The sequence below is a fragment of the Ostrinia furnacalis genome, unplaced genomic scaffold, assembly GCF_004193835.3.
Source record: "Ostrinia furnacalis isolate ACB-3 unplaced genomic scaffold, ASM419383v2 OfSCF6241, whole genome shotgun sequence".
NCBI lineage: Eukaryota > Metazoa > Arthropoda > Insecta > Lepidoptera > Crambidae > Ostrinia > Ostrinia furnacalis.
The window spans coordinates 163,362-183,367 of record NW_021136480.1 but is presented as its reverse complement, the minus strand read 5'-3'; the positions used below and the strand labels follow the sequence as shown (position 1 = coordinate 183,367).

The 20,006-nt window shown below is 37.9% G+C and overlaps 1 protein-coding gene across 1 annotated transcript in view; it reads right to left on the bottom strand.

Annotated features, from left to right (window-relative positions):
• Positions 1-64: 64 nt before the first annotated feature.
• Positions 65-20,006, bottom strand: part of pio (zona pellucida domain-containing protein piopio) — a 68,424-nt gene continuing 48,482 nt past the window's right edge. Inside the window, exons 4-10 of the mRNA XM_028317462.1 lie at positions 18,933-19,077; positions 7,252-7,424; positions 5,538-5,622; positions 4,952-5,094; positions 4,231-4,375; positions 3,338-3,478; positions 65-1,468 (exon numbers count right to left, since the gene is read on the bottom strand). Of these exons, the coding sequence (XP_028173263.1) occupies positions 1,271-1,468; positions 3,338-3,478; positions 4,231-4,375; positions 4,952-5,094; positions 5,538-5,622; positions 7,252-7,424; positions 18,933-19,077 (1,030 nt within the window). The 3' untranslated portion in view covers positions 65-1,270. The remainder of the gene's footprint in view (positions 1,469-3,337; positions 3,479-4,230; positions 4,376-4,951; positions 5,095-5,537; positions 5,623-7,251; positions 7,425-18,932; positions 19,078-20,006) is intronic.

The window sequence follows — 20,006 nt, the reverse complement described above, 5'->3', positions numbered from 1 at the left end:
CTGGGGGTACAGAAATATCACAAACAATATTGCTTCAAACATACTAAAATATGGTAATTATTAGTTTTTATTATAGTATTCAGTAATTTTGTTAGAGTCGGTATAAAATATTAACTAATACATGTTATTATACTAAGTTTTCGCAGGCCTTTACAATACCCTTATACAAGACCAACATTTTGTCATGTTGATATATTTTTACATTATTTACGTAATGCAAGGCAACCTTCTTATATTACGTATAATCACTCCTCCTTTCTAAAATTTTTGCTGTTTTTTTTTTAAATAAAAAAAGTCTATAATATTTTTTTTACGCAAAAAATCGAATCGTGTCGCATCTCTGTGGTGATCCAGTAAAAACTTTAGAAAAGAAACGTGTTACTTAAAAATAAAGGACGGATATGATTCAAAACATTATCACATTATAAATATTATATTATAATTACGTTTCCCATTTATGGTAGGTATATAAAACTTACATACAAGTTGGTAAATTACAAAATAACTAACTAAAACTGACTTTCGTTGTGGATTTGAACACAACAATTCAAATATGAACTAAAAAAAAAACAAAATGTATTGCAATTTTTTACGATCACAATATTTTTTTTGTAAAAAAATCGCAAACCATAATGGCCTTTTAAAAAAATAATATTATGTATTTATGATGTTATACTGTAGTTAAAACTAAGTGTAAAATATAGTATACGAATTAAAATTGTTAAAGAACTGACTTAGGCAGTGTAGGAGAGTTTAATCCAATGTAGAAATCTTTAAAAAATATTTAATTTAACACAGACCGGGCATTTACAACTCAAAAAAATTTTCTCAAAAAAAATTTCTCAAAAAATATTTTGTACTTTTAAACGGAATATTTTCGACTTTTCACGCGCTCATTAAAAATTCGATGAAGATAATTTTAAATACTAATTTGACTCTCATTAATACGCGCACATATTTATGGATGGCGAGGCATTTAAAAAAAACTTTTTGAAACCCAATTTCAACACATATGAAAATACACTTGATACAAACCTACGCATGGACGCCAATCGGTTTAAATTTAAAAACGAGAAGAGAACTAGATAATTCAAATTCAATTTTTTTCTGGTATTGGGTTTTTTCTGGTATTTAGTGTCCTTTTCAAAAATTTCTGGCATTACTGTCAACCGCCAAAAACTATACGACCGCGATCGGCGTCCATTGAAGTTCTCTGACCGCCGATCGGTGTCCATTGAGACTTTCTGACGATCGGCGTCTATTCACCAGTTTAACTGGTATGCGAATACCCTGTGTTAGTGTAAGGCCCACTGTACAAGGAACTGCCGGTCCGACTGTAAGTCTTGGGGCTTCGTCTGCGAGCCAGTATGTAGGCTATGGCCGCGATGACGCAAATCATCAGGATGACTCCGGCGATGCAGATCCCGATGGCGAAGTTACGCTGTGATATGCAGATCTCGTCTTCTTTCTGAAAATTATAAAGTAAAACGTGAATGAGTCTGATTAGAAACGAAAAATGTTCTGATTTAATGGATGCAATAATACACTCAACATCAAATAACTTCCGCGACGCGAACTTTAATGATTCTTCTGACACAATCATGGTACCCCAACAATATTGGTGTTATTTGAAAGCCCAATAAATATCCTTAAAGAAAATACATTTCATTTCTAAATAAATGATTAACATATACCATAAATGTGACTTGAAAATAGACCTAACTTTGGGCTCACCTCTGGGATCAATTAGACCAATTTTTATGGTTATAAAACCAAATAAAGATCTCACGTGTCCTCTTTAACAGATGGATAGCGATTAATCCCAACTTAACAGTTTTATAGTCATAAAAAATGGCTGTAGCGTAACTACCTATTTTTTGAAGAAGTGACTCTGGATCCTTGTAAAGACACATTTTTGGGGTAAAAACCTTTCCTTTAATGAAATGAAGTTTAGAACTAGGCTTTCAAATGGTACCAATGTTGGTGGGAAGTGGGGATGCATACGTTTGATAAGTGCTTGTCGCGGGAGGTGCGATTTATTTGATGCCGAGTGTAGTTTGCCTGAGGTACAATGATATTAAAGAACTATAGATATGTTACGTTCATAGAAATTACGATTTGAATCCGTGCCGAGCTATTCCAAATTGCACACATTGACAAATGTAACTGATAAGTGAAACAAAAGATACGAAATAGCACGCAAATGAAAGAGATAGCTATAGTTTTAACGATTCTGCACTAACTAATCTATGTCCGCAGCGCACGCATCCTTATCGCTCTAACGTCAAAACAAGATCGCTTTCTCTTTTTTAATGGCGCATGGCGTCTTGATTGTTTGCATAAATAATTGAAAATATAAATACTAAATAATTTTGCATAGTCACATGTGGTAAGAGATCCCTTGTATTTTGTTTACTTTATTGTCATAATTGGTACACTTTCGAAACACACACGATGGCATTTTTTATTTATTTTGGTAAGAACAGGAACTTACGGTGTGGTACGCACGCGATTGCGCACGACGCAGGCCACACGAAGACTAAACACAAGACGTCCCAATTGGGACGTATTTGAGTATTCACAGCGCGAGCGCTTATAACATATTATCTGCTTTTGTTTTTATATACATAATATCATTGCTGAGGTATGAAAGCGGCACGGGAGGGTCATAATAATAATGTCAATGTTACCCCTCCCGTGCCACTCCTATACCTCAGGCAATGACTCAGTTAAGTGCTAGACCTGTGACTAGACCCTTATTAGAAAATGTTGCATTAACCAAAATGTCATTAAAAATGTCAGTGACGTTCACGTTCACTGCTGAACATAGGCCTCCCCCAATGATTTCCATATTGGCCGGTTAGAAGCGGCCTGCTTCCAGCGCTTTCCTGCTACCTAATTAAGAAGACAATTACCAATAGAAGGCGTCCACAACTAAGTCCCATGGTCATGGCAGTTCTTGGATACCTTCTCAATGGACTGGTCCCCGAGACAAACTTGCACTTCAGTGGCTGGGTTTTAATGGCGGTCAAGCTGTAGATCCCGGCTACACAGGAGTTGCAGCGGTGGGAACGAGAGATAGGAACAGGGCCGTCTTTAACCTAGGGGCCCTGGGCACATAAGGATCAAGGCAGTGGCGGATTCATAGATTTGCCGCCCGTAGGCTTGGGTGTTGCTGGGTCTCATTTGACTTTTATCTTCTGAAATCGAGAGTAAGCGTCCTCTGTCTGCTGCCCTTAAGGTCTTTTGAGCAGACGGGGCCCCCTCAGTTTCGGGGCCCTGGGCACGTGCCCAAAGTGCCCAGTGGGAAAGAGGGGCTTGGGTGGGAATGGTTTACCTTCTCACTGGTGACCTCGTCGCTCTCCAGCGAATCTGCCTCGTTGACGTAGAGCCCGGTGAACACCTCCACAGTAGCGGGGGAACCTTCATCCAGGTCCCTTCTTGGTCGTCTGCTCTTGTCAGCGCAAGATTTTCGTTGCTGGAGACAAAATTATAAGTTAGCGTTAGATTCTGCAATAGAATAAAGTTTATTGTTTTTCTAGTTTAGATATAGGATATGCTGGTGTTTATTAGATTCCCTCGGATATCGACACCGTCAGGCTATTGGCGCCTAAAACCTGCACGCTATTTTATTGTCAATGCCATCTTGGGAATGGGGGACCTAGTATTCCTTGGTGCTTGAATGGAAGCAGTTATTTACATAACGGATCTAAGTATCCGATATAAGTACCACCTTATTGGGAAGACCGACGACCTCAAGAAGACAACTAATTGGAAGAAAAATAGCAGCATACTGTTCTTTGTGGATTGACGTTGCGTTGCGTTGTTTACTAAAGCCCGGTCTCCGAAAACGTAGAATTTTGTCCAATGACCCCAAGCTACCTACTCTGTTGCAATACCTCCTAGGTCACTAAGTCTTAAGCCCATGTGTATGTAATTTCCACCATTACAAAAATTGTCACTTAGTACGCAATAAAGATTTGAATTTGAATTTGAATTTGAATTTTGAAAGTTATGAGGATTAAATACCCGTCCTTATCGCTCGCGCGTAATTATGTTGCTGTCGCGCTCGCACACTCTCTGCGGCCACCCGTCGCACAGTCGCAACAGCAATATAATTACACGCGAGCGATAAGGATGTGTAGCTTGGGGTCATTGGACAAAATTTTACATGCTCAGAGACCGGACTATAGAACAGAACTACGCCAGAAATCATGATATTATACTCACACAAGCCTTTTTACACAGCTTCACCCCACAAGTGTAGTACACGCTAGGGCTCCACGCGAACTTATGAGCTGAGAAAGAGACCTGGGCCCGCATGTTATCGGCCGAGTACTGGAATACGCCCATCACTGCACTGTCCAGTGGGCATCTGGAAATAATAGTTGCAAGTCAGACCTAGTAAAGTATTGCACTGCTCAATCTAGGGAAAGAAAAATAAGTCAAAAGAAGCAGGAAAAATATAATGTAAATATGTTACTTTTAACATTGCTGAACTGTGGAAGTCAAAACAGGAATAGTGGGAACGGGAGGTGGGAATAGTAATTAATACCATAGTAGTAGGCATACGCAGTTACGCACAGTAGTCCGTGAGCCCACTCAAAACCGAAAATTGTCGATTTTGCGGCCGAGTCAAAGGACTTGAAGTAGTCCAAAGTTTGAACAAAAAACGTCTACATTCCTTGGATAATGGTTTGCAGTCGCGTCGATATCTCATCATTAGGAATTTGAGCGTTATTGTAATGAGAGTTCACATCGCAATGGCAGCTGCCACTTGAACGTCCATGTTGCCTACTGTGCGGCCTCTGAGAGACTGTCTTCCTCGCGAGGTTGCACAAGTGTGTGGATGTGGATATGCGCTTCGAAATCCAGATAACTTCGTCGAAGCGCTGAAGCGAGTAGTGTAGCTGAGATATTAGAGTAACAAAAGAAGGAGACAGATGTATACCCGTCCTCGTCGATCAGCTTGTGCTCCGCCCACCCGAGCGCGTCGTGCACGTAGCAATCCCTCACCAGCATCCCCACGTTATCCTGCTTCTCCAGGGAGACCACCAGGGTCACCGTGTCGCCCACCTTCGCTTCGGACACCTCCTGAAGTCAAGAAGAATATTATTTTTGGTTTGTTTCAAGCAACTGCTGGACAAAGGCCCCTCATAGGGAATTCCGTAATGACCGGTCCTGCGATGCCCGCATCTAGGTGCTTCTCGCGACCGTCACAAGATTTTCATTCCAGCTTACCCACACTACTGCTTCCATTCCATAGTGGCCCTTCGATAATTTTTGGTTCCTACGCTACGGTCATCATTTCTACGAGCCATGTGCTCCGCCCACTGCCACTTAAGTGTGTATATAAATTTCTTTGGTATTTTTCTTTTACACTGAGTCATCCAGCCCTAAAATTATCAAAGATGGGGTACTGGACAACGAAAAAAAAGAACATTTTTTTAACATACTGCACATTGTTATTGTTCACAAAACGTTGCAAATTGGAAAAGGAGTTAGGTACGCGAACTATTGAAAGATTTTTCACTCACATGTTTATCTTCAGGGTCCCCTTTGAACAGCTGCATGGTGACAGAGGGAAGCATGACGAACTCCTTCTCCAAGTCTTGAAGATCACTGTAACAATAATTACGACAAGTGAGACCTCGTAGTTACTTCTTAAGTTTCGGCCAAACCAAAGCGTGCAGTTCGCGTCGGGGATGGCGATCACTGCGCATAGATCGCCGCGACCAATGACAGGACGCGTTGATGTGAACTTATCGCTACAAATTCATACACGGCATCTGATCGCATCGCCATCGCGCACGCAGGCTGCACGCGTTGGTTAGGCCGAACCTATAAGATGTAGTTAAACCAATAAAAAACTTATGAAACTAATTTATTTTTGCAAATAGCCTTTTAAAAAGCACTTTTAAACGTCCCAGTATTAACCCTACCACTGCTTCGGGACAATTAATGGACCAGTGCTAAGAAGAAGCAGCGCAAGAAACTCAGTCACTATTGTCAGCCTCCTTTTCAAGGGCTTACAGACTTTTTATTATGCTTTCTATGTAGGTAAGACCTAAGGCTATTGTATAAATTTGTATGCTTTAGGATGTGTATTATCACACCCACACCCTAATTTGGTTCTAATCGACGTAATTTGTAACCGTAATGGTTAAGAACAAGTGGGTGTAGTGTGCTTTGGTTAAATTTTAGCTTTTATGTCTGCCATTTTGCGAAGATGTTCAGATGTTGCAAGCTTGTTTGACATTTCCGAACTCGATTATATTAAAATGGATTCTTTTACGTAAGTATGTAATTTAGCAATTGGTATTTAACTAAGTTGTAAAAATAAGCAAAAAAATCAAACTGATGGTCACAGACAAATGCGTTCAACAACCTGCTGCATTGTAAGACCAGCTAATAGTAACTCCCACTAATAGACAATGGTCCTAACAATTTCCACAATGACGTTCTCCAGACCTATTTACCAGCTTAAAGTAATGTGCCTCTCCAACCCGTCTGGCTAGCGTGAGAAGTATAAGCTGTAGATCCAATCCCGCATTTGCCTCTGGTAAGTTACATAGTGTCTTCTGCAGTGGAGAATAAATGACCTAATGATGATAGAAACCTGGTTGGGTTTTTGATTAGTAGTCAGTAGTCAGTCTGTAGATCTTAGCTACACAGGACTGGAGCGGTGGGAACGAGACGTGGGTATAGTCCCGTATGTATCTAAAGAAGTCATCTACCTGTCAAGATCAGCCAGCGCCTTCCCCGCGTGGTTCTGTCGGAACTACATCAGGTCGTGGCGGCAGTAGTGCCAATGCACCTCGTAGAAGCACTCTTCAAGAGCAAGTAAGAGCAGGCTAATGTACTTACGATGACCCTCTATAAGACTAGCTAAGGAAGCCTCTCTTTGAGCATCTACCTGGCAAGATCAGCCAGTGCCTTGGTCGTATCGTTTCGTTGCCAGAACATGTGAGACTTTCCACACAATGACCTGTCGAGCTTTTATAAAGAGGCTGTATATCTACCGCTGCTTTCAAAGTACATGGTTTTCGCCTTAAAACTCCTTGAGTATCATTAATGTACCTTTCAAGGTCAGCCATGCCTTCTCCACTGGTCTGGTCTTGCTGGCGGAAAACGTCTGATTACAGACTGCACTACTGGCAAAGTACAGAAACGCCTCCGACCAGCTAGCGAGGAACCAGCTACCGAAGAACGTCATGTCTAGCGCTTTCAAAGACCAGCCAAAGTAGTCACCTGTCAAGGTCAGCCAGCGCCTTCCCCGCGCGGTTCTGTCGGAGTACGTGGAACTGCATCAGGTCACGGCGGCGGTAGCGGCAGCGAACCTCGTACCCGCGGCCCTGGCCCGTCACGATCTTGGGGTGAGGCTGGACGATGATCATGTTGTGGTACTCTACGGTGCCATCGTCCTGGAACAAGCAATTAATGAGTTTAAGAAAATAGTTAAAGGACTTCATCCATTTTGGTCCAAAATCAAAAGTGCCGGCCAAAAAATAAAAGTGCTGTATTCTGATAGAATACGTCCGCCTTAGCATTTATTACTATGGCACCAAAGCTGTAGCACCACTGTGCATCGTGGTATTTGAGTTCTAAAAATATATGAAACGACTGACTTTGATCTCAAATACTACGACGCACGGTGGTGCTACAGCTTTGGTGTCATAGTAACAAATGCTAAGGCGGACGTATTCTGTCAGAATACAGCACTTTTTTTTTATTGGCCGACACTTTTGATTTTGAACAAAAAATGTATGAATAGTCGATGACTTTAAGATCTCAAATACTCGACGCACAGTGGAGCTACGGCTTTGGTGCCATAGTAACAAATGCTAAGGCAGACGTATTCTGTCAGAATACAGCACTTTTTTTTGTTGGCCGGCACTTTTGATTTTGGACCAAAAATATATGAAACGTGGATGATGTCCTTTGACACGCAAAATATTTTAAATGATACAGTAAGAAAAGGATAAGGTGTGCCAAAAAAGAGATGTGGAATAGTGACAATCAAAATTATTTTATTCAGTTAAGACCAATATTTTGGCACTTATGATAATGAAAAGGTAGCCCATTATAGTTCACTTTACTTCGCTTCGAGACGAACATAAAATATTATTATGGCAAGTGCTGAGAAGAAACGCCGGAATAAACTCAATATTTTTTGCTTCTTCGCAGATTGATCCTGAAAGTAAGGGGTGATAAAAAGTTCATCGAGCTGTCGTTCCTCCCGTAAGTCTGTCTAGGCATCGGCAGAAAAAGCGACAATTAGCCACTTTATCGTCGGTGATGGGACAATAGACAAAATAAATAAATAGGTGAATACCGCGGAGGCACGATCATATGCGAAAGCGAAACAAAACGGGCGATTAAACGTGAATACGATAATTAACTTTTAAAAAAAATAAAACTGACTTCAAATGCGAGAACACAAAAAAAAACTAAAAATTAAAAATATTGCGTGTAATAAAAGTTCATCCCCAATTTTCCACCCTTGGGGGTGAAATATTTTCTTCAAATTCGCATGAAACCACCCTTTTGATAATACCTATTCAACAAAAAAATAATCGTTCAAATTGATTTATAATCGGCGGAGATATTGCGTATAAAAAAATTTCATCCCCAATTTTCCACCCTTGGGGGTTGTTTTTTCTATTATTAAATTTAAATGGGACTACCCTTGAGGTATTACCTATACGCCGAAAAAAGATTTGTTCAAATCGGTTCATAATTGGCGGAGTTATCGCGTAACAAACATAGAAAAAAAAAACATACGGGTCGAATTGAGAACCTCCTCCATTTTTGAAGTCGGTTGAAAAGTGACAAATCGCTTGCATGTCATGTCGTTGAAGTTTTTATAGTACGTCAATTAGGCTACTGTTTCATTAATTTCAAATGTCATCACATTCTAAAACCAAACTAATAAACACTTGTCTTCCCTTTTGTTAATATTCCCGGAAAGGAGGAATGACATCACAGGGTGCGCATGCGACAATGGCGGGACGTGACGTCACGTCCGCGCCGCGCACGAATTTCGGAAGGAAGTCGGCATTTGAATTTCAAATTTTAACGGTCGTGCGAAAGAACTTGTTGAGGGTATTCTATTGTTTGTTTTATTGTGGCAGTTTTCAGTTTATTTACGAGTATTAGGTCGGGTTTCTTTTATGTCATTGTGTCCTACACTTAACCGTCCCAGCTTTGACATTGTCAGGAGGGCGCTCTATCAATAAAATAAAATAAAATAAAAGGTATTTATTTCAGGCAAAGCCCTACTGGATTATTCAATACCTACTGGATTATTAGTTCGGATTTTTGCCACGTTGAACTATCTTAGGCTGAGTTGCACCACCTAATTTTGACCTTAACTACCTATAACGATAACCGGCGTTTTTTGTATGGAGTTTGACAGATTTTTGACGTTTGTCAAAGTTAAAATAAGATGGTGCAACACAGCCTTAATATTATAATTACATATGCATTTACAGGAGTGCGCTAGCGCTACTATCATTATGGGTTGTTAGTTTTTGATTTTTGTAACTTGACGTTGCAAAATCGCTTGACTATAGTTTCAACTAACTTTTTCATGGAAGATGGGTTTAATAACAACTGTCTACAGCATTTTTGCGCACGGGTTATGCATAGCTTATTTTTATTGCTTTAATACCTAGAAATAAGAATGACAACAAAAAATTGTTCTGAATTTGCTTTTATGTGTAAAAAATAGAAAAATTCATATAAATGAATGTATGAAACATGAACATAGAGATGATTTAATTTGATGCCAAATATTTTTTTTTCTTTCTTACTTCCATTCTTTCTAATTATTAAAACATACCAAACATCCATTTAAGATTCATTCTCACAAGAGAAAATTTAAAATAGAGTCCAAATATTTATTAAAAATGTAAAGTTCTAATCTCCTCTCATGTTCCATAGAAGATTTTTCTCATAAAAATCTAACCCTATGACGCTTTCAGTATACTGGCCTTGGTAACGTCGTCTTTCAAATCCCACTATATTTTGATGAAAGCGTGCCCCTTGTTCTTGCGAATAAGCCCCCATAATTATCTTTAAATATATCCCAATGAGAATGTGACGTGCATCTTTAGAGACATTTTACTATGAAGATGGAAAATTCAAATCGCTATAACTTCTTAAAAAGCAAATATTTTCGATTTGTAATCGCATTTTTTTATATAAATTTGCTTATATAATCAGAATATAATAAGTAAAATCCATGCGCAAAAAAAAATTTTTTTTTTGTTGACCGGTGATAATCGATTCTCAGGATCATCATCACAGTGTCACATCACAAAATTGATTGTTATGGTACATGTGGAGATTATTGTCATATTTTAACTTTCAGAAGTTCAGAAGCTTCAGTTTGATACCCAGATGCTGAAAGTGGAAAACATTAGACTTTCATATTTCACAAGAAATATGATTTTGTCATATTATGTTAAAAGAGTATTTGAAGTAAATTACGACTTAAGTAATTAAGCGTAACTCGTATGCCTTAATATTTTTTTGTCATTTATTCTAAAGTAAAGAACTACATTATGAAGAAAGCCTTCTCTTTTGAATCTTAATAGTGTCATTGTTCTACAAAGTAGTTTGATTAGCAAAAAGTGATACAATTCTAACTGTGCCACCAATTGTAGTTGCGGTAAAATTACATACATAATATCCATTCACAAACCACAGCTGCTAGATGACCAAAGCTACCATAGAGAATTGATGACGAGTAGGGGAGACCGAGGTAGGTAAGTTGTGTCATTGTAAATTTTTTGGATACCTAGTAACTTAGAGCGAGTTCGCAACAGCGCGTATTTGTTAGCTCGAGACTTGAACTAGAAAGTCGCTGTTAGGAGCTCGCTAGTGGTTAAAAAGTTAAAAAAAAATAGACAATGTCACAACTCACAACTCTCCTCTGTTACAATTCTCCTCGGTCTCCCCTAATGATGATCATGCTTCGTTGGCCTTAATTATTATAGGGTTTTTCTGTAGTTATTGAAATGTCAGAATGATAGAGCATTTTATACACAAATGCTATAACTGTTGTGTAATTTGAACAATCATTGCATCAAGTTCAGGAAATCATGCTGATTTAAAGTTTATCTCTACTGCGATTGGATAGAAGATATTTTGTTTATGAAACAAAATCGTCATTAATACGACATGAAGATAAGCAGAATTAAATTGATAAGAAGTAAATTAGGAAGCTGAAAATCGACTTGCCTTTATCCCTTCAGTGAAAAACAAATTATTATACCTTCATAAATAAACACGGCGGACCAAAATGTTTTGTAAGAAAATGTATTTATTTCCATTTGGGTCCTTTTATTTAGTCCTATTAGTTATAATGTATCGCATAATTATGTTATTATTATCGGTGAGTGCTTACTTTCAGCAAATAATAAGACATGAGCCACAGGTTTTTAATAAAACCGCACAGTCCACAAACCTGCTTGCGAATAGGGATGGCGATTCATTAAAAAGATCGATTCTTAAACGATATGAATCGAAAGCTCATAAATCGATTCACAAAATAAACTTAAAAGGATCTATTTTATACAAATCTATCTCCTTTAGCTAAAGTCTTAACAAGGATTTTTTTCAATGTTATGCAATGGAAGAGCGGCTTGCTCTGCTCTGACACTGCTGCTTATGTAACTTAACAGGGGAAGTCTACACCTAATTTGTAACCCTAAGATTGCAGCGAATAAATGTTTAATTAATTTATAAATAAATAATACTAATTCGATTTAGAATTCTATACTTCTTATCAATATTGATAAAATCGAAAGTCAATCTTCAATAGCGAAATGTCGATTGATTCAGTACTAAAAATCGATTTAAAATCGTTTTTGTTTGCAAATATTCGATTAATCGATTACAGATCGCCATCCCTACTCGCAACTGGATACCGCCCACCGCACATAGCAAGGCCATTGAAAGGTCGGTTGTCTTTCTCCATTTATATTTTATACTTGATAGTTTTATCTGTAGGTATGCCACTGCCCTAGGCTTCGCTTGTGTCTTTTGCTTTACTTTGCGTTTAAAATAAATACCCTTGGACCACGGTAATATTACCGTGCTTGGACGGTTTACACAGCGCCATGCCATCTGGACCAAAGCTTGTACAGTCACGGAATGAAAAGGGGTCATCTTTAAACCTTATCCGTTAGCAAACGTCATATTTATTTAAATGTTAGCAGCACTGTTTCTTGCACGGTTATGTTGGCAGGTTTGACTCTTATAATACCTAGTGCAAGCGAAAACCGACACTAAGGTGACGAACCTTTTCATTCCGCGACTGTACTATTAAAATAGTATGTACAGTCACAGTCAGTGTCAAATAATTTGTAGTTCATGACAGTCAAAGTAGCCAATAAGTTCGCAACACGTCTTTGTTACAATTGGAATAAGGTGGTGTTGTTAAATTTTTCTTTTTCACTTTGGGCGTTTGACTATTTGACGGTGAATTTGCATATTCCTTTGAACCAGAAGCCGTCCATTGTTGGACAAAGACGTCCAAAAGGATTTCCACAAAACAAAAATGTTATAGAGTTTATATTAGAGATACAAACAAAACAAATCATTCTAGCTTTGCTAGCCCAATTAGTTAAAGAGTTTGTGGATAAGGATTCCGGGTGAAGCTCGCTTTCACCTTCAGCCTGATCGTCATGTTCAATCAGGTGAGAGGCAGGCTAGGTCATGTCATTTTGAAGATATTGAAGATTTTTTAACCGACCCTTTTTCTTTGCGGTCCAGTGTATGTCTTTGTTTAGCTAAAACAAGGTAGGAAGGTCACCTACAAACGTAACTGAAACACTGGCGCTTCTCACATTTTTATCAGATGCCAACGCCTAGACGTAACTCTGTAATAAGATGTTAAGTGGATGATTCATCAGCCGTTCCAACGTTATGTAAAGTCTACACATTCATTGCACACTTTTATTTACAACTAGCAGCCGCCCGCGACTTCGTACGCGTGGACCCCGTTTTACCACCTTCGGGGTTGAATTTTGCTCGGAAATTATTCGAATTTTTCTCGCCGTAAAAACTATTCTTGGACTTCAACGAACATTAAAAAAAGAATTGGTAAAATTTGTCCAGGCGGTTTAAGTTATGCGCATGCGCTTATTACCAACACATTTTGCGATAAATTTTTATTAGAGATTACATATCATGAGTTGAAGATCATAACATTTAGGATATAAATAGGCGTAATAGAGTGTCAAAAGTTTATTGGGAGAGAATGCTATATGGCATTAAGTCCGCCTTTTGTATGAAAGTAATAAGACATGGATATTAGTGGACCAACAACCTTATAAAGGTAGCAGGAAGGCGCTGGATGCAGGCCGCTACCAACCGGGCGATGTGAAAAAAAATGCATAAAATCTATACTTTCTAATTTACAAAGTTTATTTGTTTATACTTGAACGCGCTAATCTCAGGAACTACTGGTCTCATTTAATTTTTTTTTATGTTGGAAAGCTCCTTTATTGAGGAAGTTTTAGCCACCACCCTACAGCCAATAGGGCAGAGTAATAAAGAAAAATGTTGCAAAAACGGGAAATATTATTCATACTATTTTTACGCGTACGAAGTGGCGGGCATAGCTACTCGTAGTTTTAAATAATTCTTCAAGACAGTACAAAAGACTAGATGTGGTATAATTAAGTATGTGATTGAATATAAAAAGATTATCAATTGAAGACAATATTAGATCAAGACATTACTATAATCAATGGCATTATTGTGTCATCTTCACAAAACGGATAAACTGCGCCTACGCATGACGTCACGATTCACCTTGCGCGCGCATGTCGTAACACTCCTTATATGGCAGGAGTATTGAGCGCATGCCCTTATTACAGTATATTACTTGCTTTAAGAGGTATTTAATTACATACATAAATGTCTGGCTAGGATGCGCCCTGTGACAAAATCTTATCGACGACAAACCCAAACGAAATATAGGCTTATCGCCTAAAATTGATAAAATTTCACGATAAAGCTTATGGTGGCGCGTATACTAAGGCCTGTGTGCTATTATAAAGTAGAAAAAATAAGAAAAACCCTTTGTGTAATTTGTCACCAGTTTGTATGATTTTCTGAAAAACTTGTGCCTAAAGAGCACATTCAATTGATTTGATTGAGTCATGTCAAGTCGTGACATATAAAGCGGCATTAAAAGTTGTGACGTCAGTGTTTCAGTCCATTAAATATTGTGATTACGTCATTACATTGTATGGTAGATGGTGCACAGAAAATTGCAAAAGAATTTAGCTTGAATTTTCACACTTTATATCCTCAAATGGGCTAGTTCAGTGATTCGTCCCACAACAAGTTCGTCTCACTGGGACGAAACACTGATTAAAAAAATATATATTTTTCGTTCTGGATTCGTCCCATTTAATTTATTCTCATAAAGAGATTCAGTACCGTCAGAAAGTCAATGAAATAAAAGAAAACATGAATGTTAACAATGTCTGTATTTAAAAGGAAATCAACATAGAAAATCTTAACAGCACCAGCTTAAAGAATCACTGAATCAAATTATGTATTATCAATGATTTTAGATTATATTTTTTAAAAATTTTTGCTGATCTAAAGTATATTCGGTTTAAGAACTTTATTTCTCATAAGAATTAACAATAATTCACTTCCTGAGAAACATTTCAATTTAAATATTCACGTGTTGATTTTCTTTTAAATACAGATATTGTTAACAAATTCATGTTTTCTTTTATTTAATTTACTTTCTGACGGTACTAAATCTCATTAATGTTAAAGAATAAATTAAGTGGGACGAATCCAGAACGAAAAATATATATTTTTTTGAATTCAGTGTTTCGTCCCAGTGGGACGAACGTGTTGTGGGACGAATCACTGAACTAGCCCTCAAATGCAAGTGTGAAAATATGAAATACATTTTTTATTTACATAAATTACTGAAAGTTTTCTTCGATAAGGTCGAAATAATAATAAATCAGCTGTCCCATACAAGTAATAACAAGTAGAACTACTTAATGATAAAATCAATTTAGACCTCTAAAACCTGCGTAGGTGTTTATGAATAACAAAATGTTATTTTGCATAACATTATTTATAAATGTCTGGGAGCCTTATTTGAAATGTCAATTTTTATTAGGCGACAAGATCTGTTAGGTGCAAAATTAAATAGAGTTGGCTTGCGAAAGAACTACCTATTTAGTTTAGGAATGAAGATTTCACTTTGATACTACTTTATAACTAGCTGTGCCCGCGACTTCGAACGCGTGAAAATAGTTTGAATAATATTTCCCGTTTTTGCAATTTTTCTTTATTGCTCCGCCCCTATTGGTTATAGGGGCTGTTATATAAAGCCTTCCTCGATAGATGGGCTATCAAACACAAAAATACTTTTTCAAATGTAGTGGTTCGTTCGTAAACGTGGTTCTAGCAGAGTAGGTAGAACCACTCCTATTCTTGTAAGAGGCGACTAAGGAACAAATATGCGATCATCAAGCCTCCCCAACCCGTCTGGCCAGCGTGGGGAGTGTAGGCCTAACCCTCCATTATTCTCTGGTAAATTACAGAAGGTTGCACCTATAGCGAAAAAGAAATGCGTCAATAATTTCCCTCCAAAACAGTTTGTCACCTCGATATCATCCTGACAATGGAGGAAAGACAGGGCAAACACTTGTATGTCAAAAAAGTAAAAAAGTCAACAAATACAAAAAATCTACGTGTGACTTTTTCACATCCCTTTTCTTTTGTATAAAACAAACGAGAGTAAAAAACGTCCTTGTTTTGTTTTTTATTTATTTAGGACGTACTTCAATGTTTGTTTTGAGTCAATATTGAAAAGTTTTGTCTTGTTAAGGTAAGTTTTTATAATATTTAAGTTACTAAAAACTGTGTGTGAAATGTTTCTCATAGCTGATTTACAATTCAGGCGGGCGAAACCGCGGGCAAAAGCTAGTATAGTTCTTGCAACTCACGAAGGCTCACTTTACTTGTGTACATGCACATAACGATAGTGTACTATCTATCAAAACTTTTGAAAAACGAACAGTAGCGAGTCTCCATACATCATGTAAAGCTAAATCTATAATGTCCATCACTGGACGTGAATATGCTGTGATTATACATTAGTCATGTTAGCATGTATAAATAATGACATCATCAAGGAAACCAAACGAGTTGTGGCTGTTGCCCTTGATCATGCATCTGATTATTAGCACGAAGAGAATAACAAGATGTATATTTGCAAATTTAACTTTAAACTAAAATATAAAAAGAAAATAAATATAAAAATAGTTTCAGTTAATGCCCACGGCTTCACCTGCGAGTTTCTAGCGCGAATTTCGTACGCGTGGATCCCGTTTTACTCCCTTAGGTGTTGAATTTTGCAAAATCCCGTCTTAGTGAGTACCTACGTTCTAAAAGGAACATTTGAGACTGCTGGCACTTGTAGTTTTTGAGATTTCGTAATGAGTGAATCAGTCAGTCAGTGACCTTTCGCTTTTTATAGATACCAACCGGTCAACCAACCGGACAACATGGAAAGCATTGGGGGAGGCCTATGTTCAGCAGTGAACGTACTATGGCTGAGATGATGATAATGATAATGATGATAGATAGATTCGTGTAGTAGACTATTAAGTGCAGTTCTGACTAGCCTTAGTAATTCAATTTAATTAAAACAACGTTTCTATCATGCCAAGTTTCCAGTGTCCGCTGCACCTCACAATAGTAGATTCGAATCACGTGTTTCCTCGTTGCATTCGCTTACGTAATGTCAGTCTGACAGTGCATAGGAACGACGCACACTGCGTGCACTGAGGCAAACACAAAGTCAAAGATTTTTTTCAGTACTTAGGCCCTTTCCAGAGCTCTTATACACGTCCCAATTGCCCTGCCACCATTTCAGGACAACATATGGGCTGGTGCTGAGATTTAAACAATTAAACTTAGTTACAATCGGGAATCATGACAAAAAAACTCCCATTTTTCAACATTCAGGGGAACCCTGTTGAGGGAAGATGGGAATACCCCTCCTCAATACACCGACCAGCGTGAGAGTGTAATCCAAATCCACCATTTGCTATTTACCTCGTGCTGTGGAGACTAAATGACCTGATGATGAAATAAGAAATAAAGCAAGCCTATTTAATTTTAGTGAAGGCCATATTGGTGCCTTTCTTTAGTTTAAAATGAAAATATTAGAATGCCGCTATTCTTATTCACTACTTTTTTTAAAACTTTTCTTTTAAAAAAAAGATTGATTATAATAACAACACAAAAGTGGAAGTAAAATTCACTTTTGCGTGCCTCGGATCGGAGCAGTCTTTGAGTGATTTTTATTATGCTAAATCAGAGCTCTTTTTAACACTTTCGTATTTGTAAGTTATTTATGGACTAGGGACCTCCCCAACCCGTCTGGCCAGAGCGTGGGCAGTGTAGTCTAAATCCTCCATTCATATTCAAATTCAAATTCAAATAAATTATTCAGTACATAGGCCCTTTGAAGGGCACATTTGCCTCTAATTACATTAGACAGGAGCCAGCCGTCGTGCAGCCAGCCGTCGTGCTCCTGCAGTGGAGACTAATGCCCGTTTTCACCATCAATCCCTAATTTTTAAGTGACCCCCTATGGTAACATATAACAGGAATTTTGTTTCCATAGGGGTCACTTAAAAATTAGGGATTGATGGTGAAAACGGGCATAAGTGACCTGATGATGATAGGGACTAGGTATCAAATTATAGTTGTTCAGTGTCCGCCAAACTTTACTAGTGGGTGTGAAGCAGCGACAGTACAATAGCATTAGGAATGCCGGGTCGTGCCTGCATGGACAGCTGATGGGTGCACAGCAGTGACATGGCCAAGTTTAGAACTCCATAAAGGTAAGTCCTATTACTTCTTTCATAGATAATTTTATTTTCAATTATCATACTAATGACCTAGCCCTAAGATCTTGTTGTATGGTGACTAGGCAACGGATAAACATATTTAAATAGATACATATCTTAATTACAAGGAAAATCTATTATCTGTCGTGTCATCGGTAAGTCAACCAGTTCTATGATTGGTATTATTATAGTCAACACTTCAGACAGATATTTATGTTGCGATAAAGCACTTACTGCAACTTGAGAAGATGCCTATAGGTATTAAGCTTGATGTGTGATCTGTCATCATCATCATCAGCCTATAGAAGTCAACTGCATAGTCTCCTCAAATGTGCGACGTTTTAGCCTAGTCTGTCTTGGACTTGTCCCATACAGCTTCTGCCAGCGACCTTTCTTAAGTCATCATTCCACCTAGTTGTAGGGTGGCCTACACTACGCTTCGTAGGTCGTGCATGGTATTAGGGCAATCCCAACTAATATTATAAATGCGAAAGTAACTCTGTCTGTCTGTCTGTCTGTCTGTTACGCTTTCCCGCTTAAACCTCGCAACCGATTTTGATGAAATTTGGCATAGAGATAGTTTGAGTCCCGGGAAAGAACATAGGATAGATATTTTTTATCCCGGTTTTTGAAACAGGGACGCGCGCGATAAAGTTTTTCTGTGACAGACAAAATTCCACGCGGGCGAAGCCGCGGGCGGAAAGCTAGTATTTTATAATGTATAGCTATAACCACAAAAGTTGTGCAGGTATACTGCACAAGTACTTTAAAATCAAATCAAAATTAACAATTTCTTTATTTGTGTTGCGACTAACTTAAGGAGCCTTTACATGTGTCATGATTTTTTTGTGTAAAATAACTAAAAAAATAAGAGAGAGAGTAGCTTCGAAAGCGAAAGATCGTGAGTTCAATTCCCTCTTGAGGCAATGAGTTTTTCAAGTGTTAAAAACGGTTTGATACACTCTCTACGATAATATTACTAAGTATAGGTACTTTTAATTTATGAGAGGTACTTACATTGTCCTTGGCCATGGTGTTGCACCCCATAAGAGGGAGAGTGTACTTAAGTTCCCCTCTCGCATGCTCGTACTCTCGGAGGCAGGAGGAGTTGCTGCCCAGACCGGCCGGGTAGACTATACCGTTGAACGTGTCGAAAAGGTCACTGTGGAAGAATTAATGAATGAATGAATCCAAAAAGAACTATGTTTTTTACAAACACTTCAGTATTGAATCGTTTGCGTATCGAATCTCCATCAAAAGATTTAGTACGAAAATTACAACAGCGCCCTTGTGAACTTGTCGTGAAGTGAACTTAGTATGAGAAATGGTTGCACGAAACTTATTTTGGGAATCAAAATTGACACGTTATCGTTTAATTCGAAGGTTGAGTATCGAATTTTGTCGAATACGTAAACGATTCGAAGACGAAAGTTGTTCATGCTAGAGGTACAGTTGTTCGTCGTATAAAGGGGTCTTCAGCGCGTACGCAACAAAATACCTACAAAAATTTTTGAATGTTGACGTGATTTTGTTGATTATTTAGGGCAAAACATCCGCTGGAGACCCGGCTTTAAACATATTTTTTTATTTGCATACATACAGGCCTTTTATAAAAATTTTAGATGTCAAACCTTGCTACTGCTTTGGCACAGTGAAGGGATAGCCTCTTTTTAAAGTCTCTTCAATAATTATTATTATTGATGCGAGCTAAGCACGTTACTTAATTTTCTACTTTATTATAGTTAAACCTATAATAAATAATGTCTTTTAATTTAGTGAAGATATACGAACAGTATAAACGAATCATATAAGCCATAAGAAGTCTAAAATGAAGCTAACGAAACATAAACCATAAATGAACTCTGAAATTAAGCTTAAGCTTTTAGAAAAGCTGCGGCAAACAGACAAACATCTACTTAATTAAACTTCCGTCTTTCCAACGTCTTACGGAACCTTAAAACTGGTCTAATGTTGAAGTTATTGCTGTTGCTATTAAATAGAGACGATTATGAAAGGAGAAGGGAATTGCGAATGTTAGGTAAGATGAATCCCCGTCATTTAGAAAGGGATCACCTTTCTATAACTGGCCGA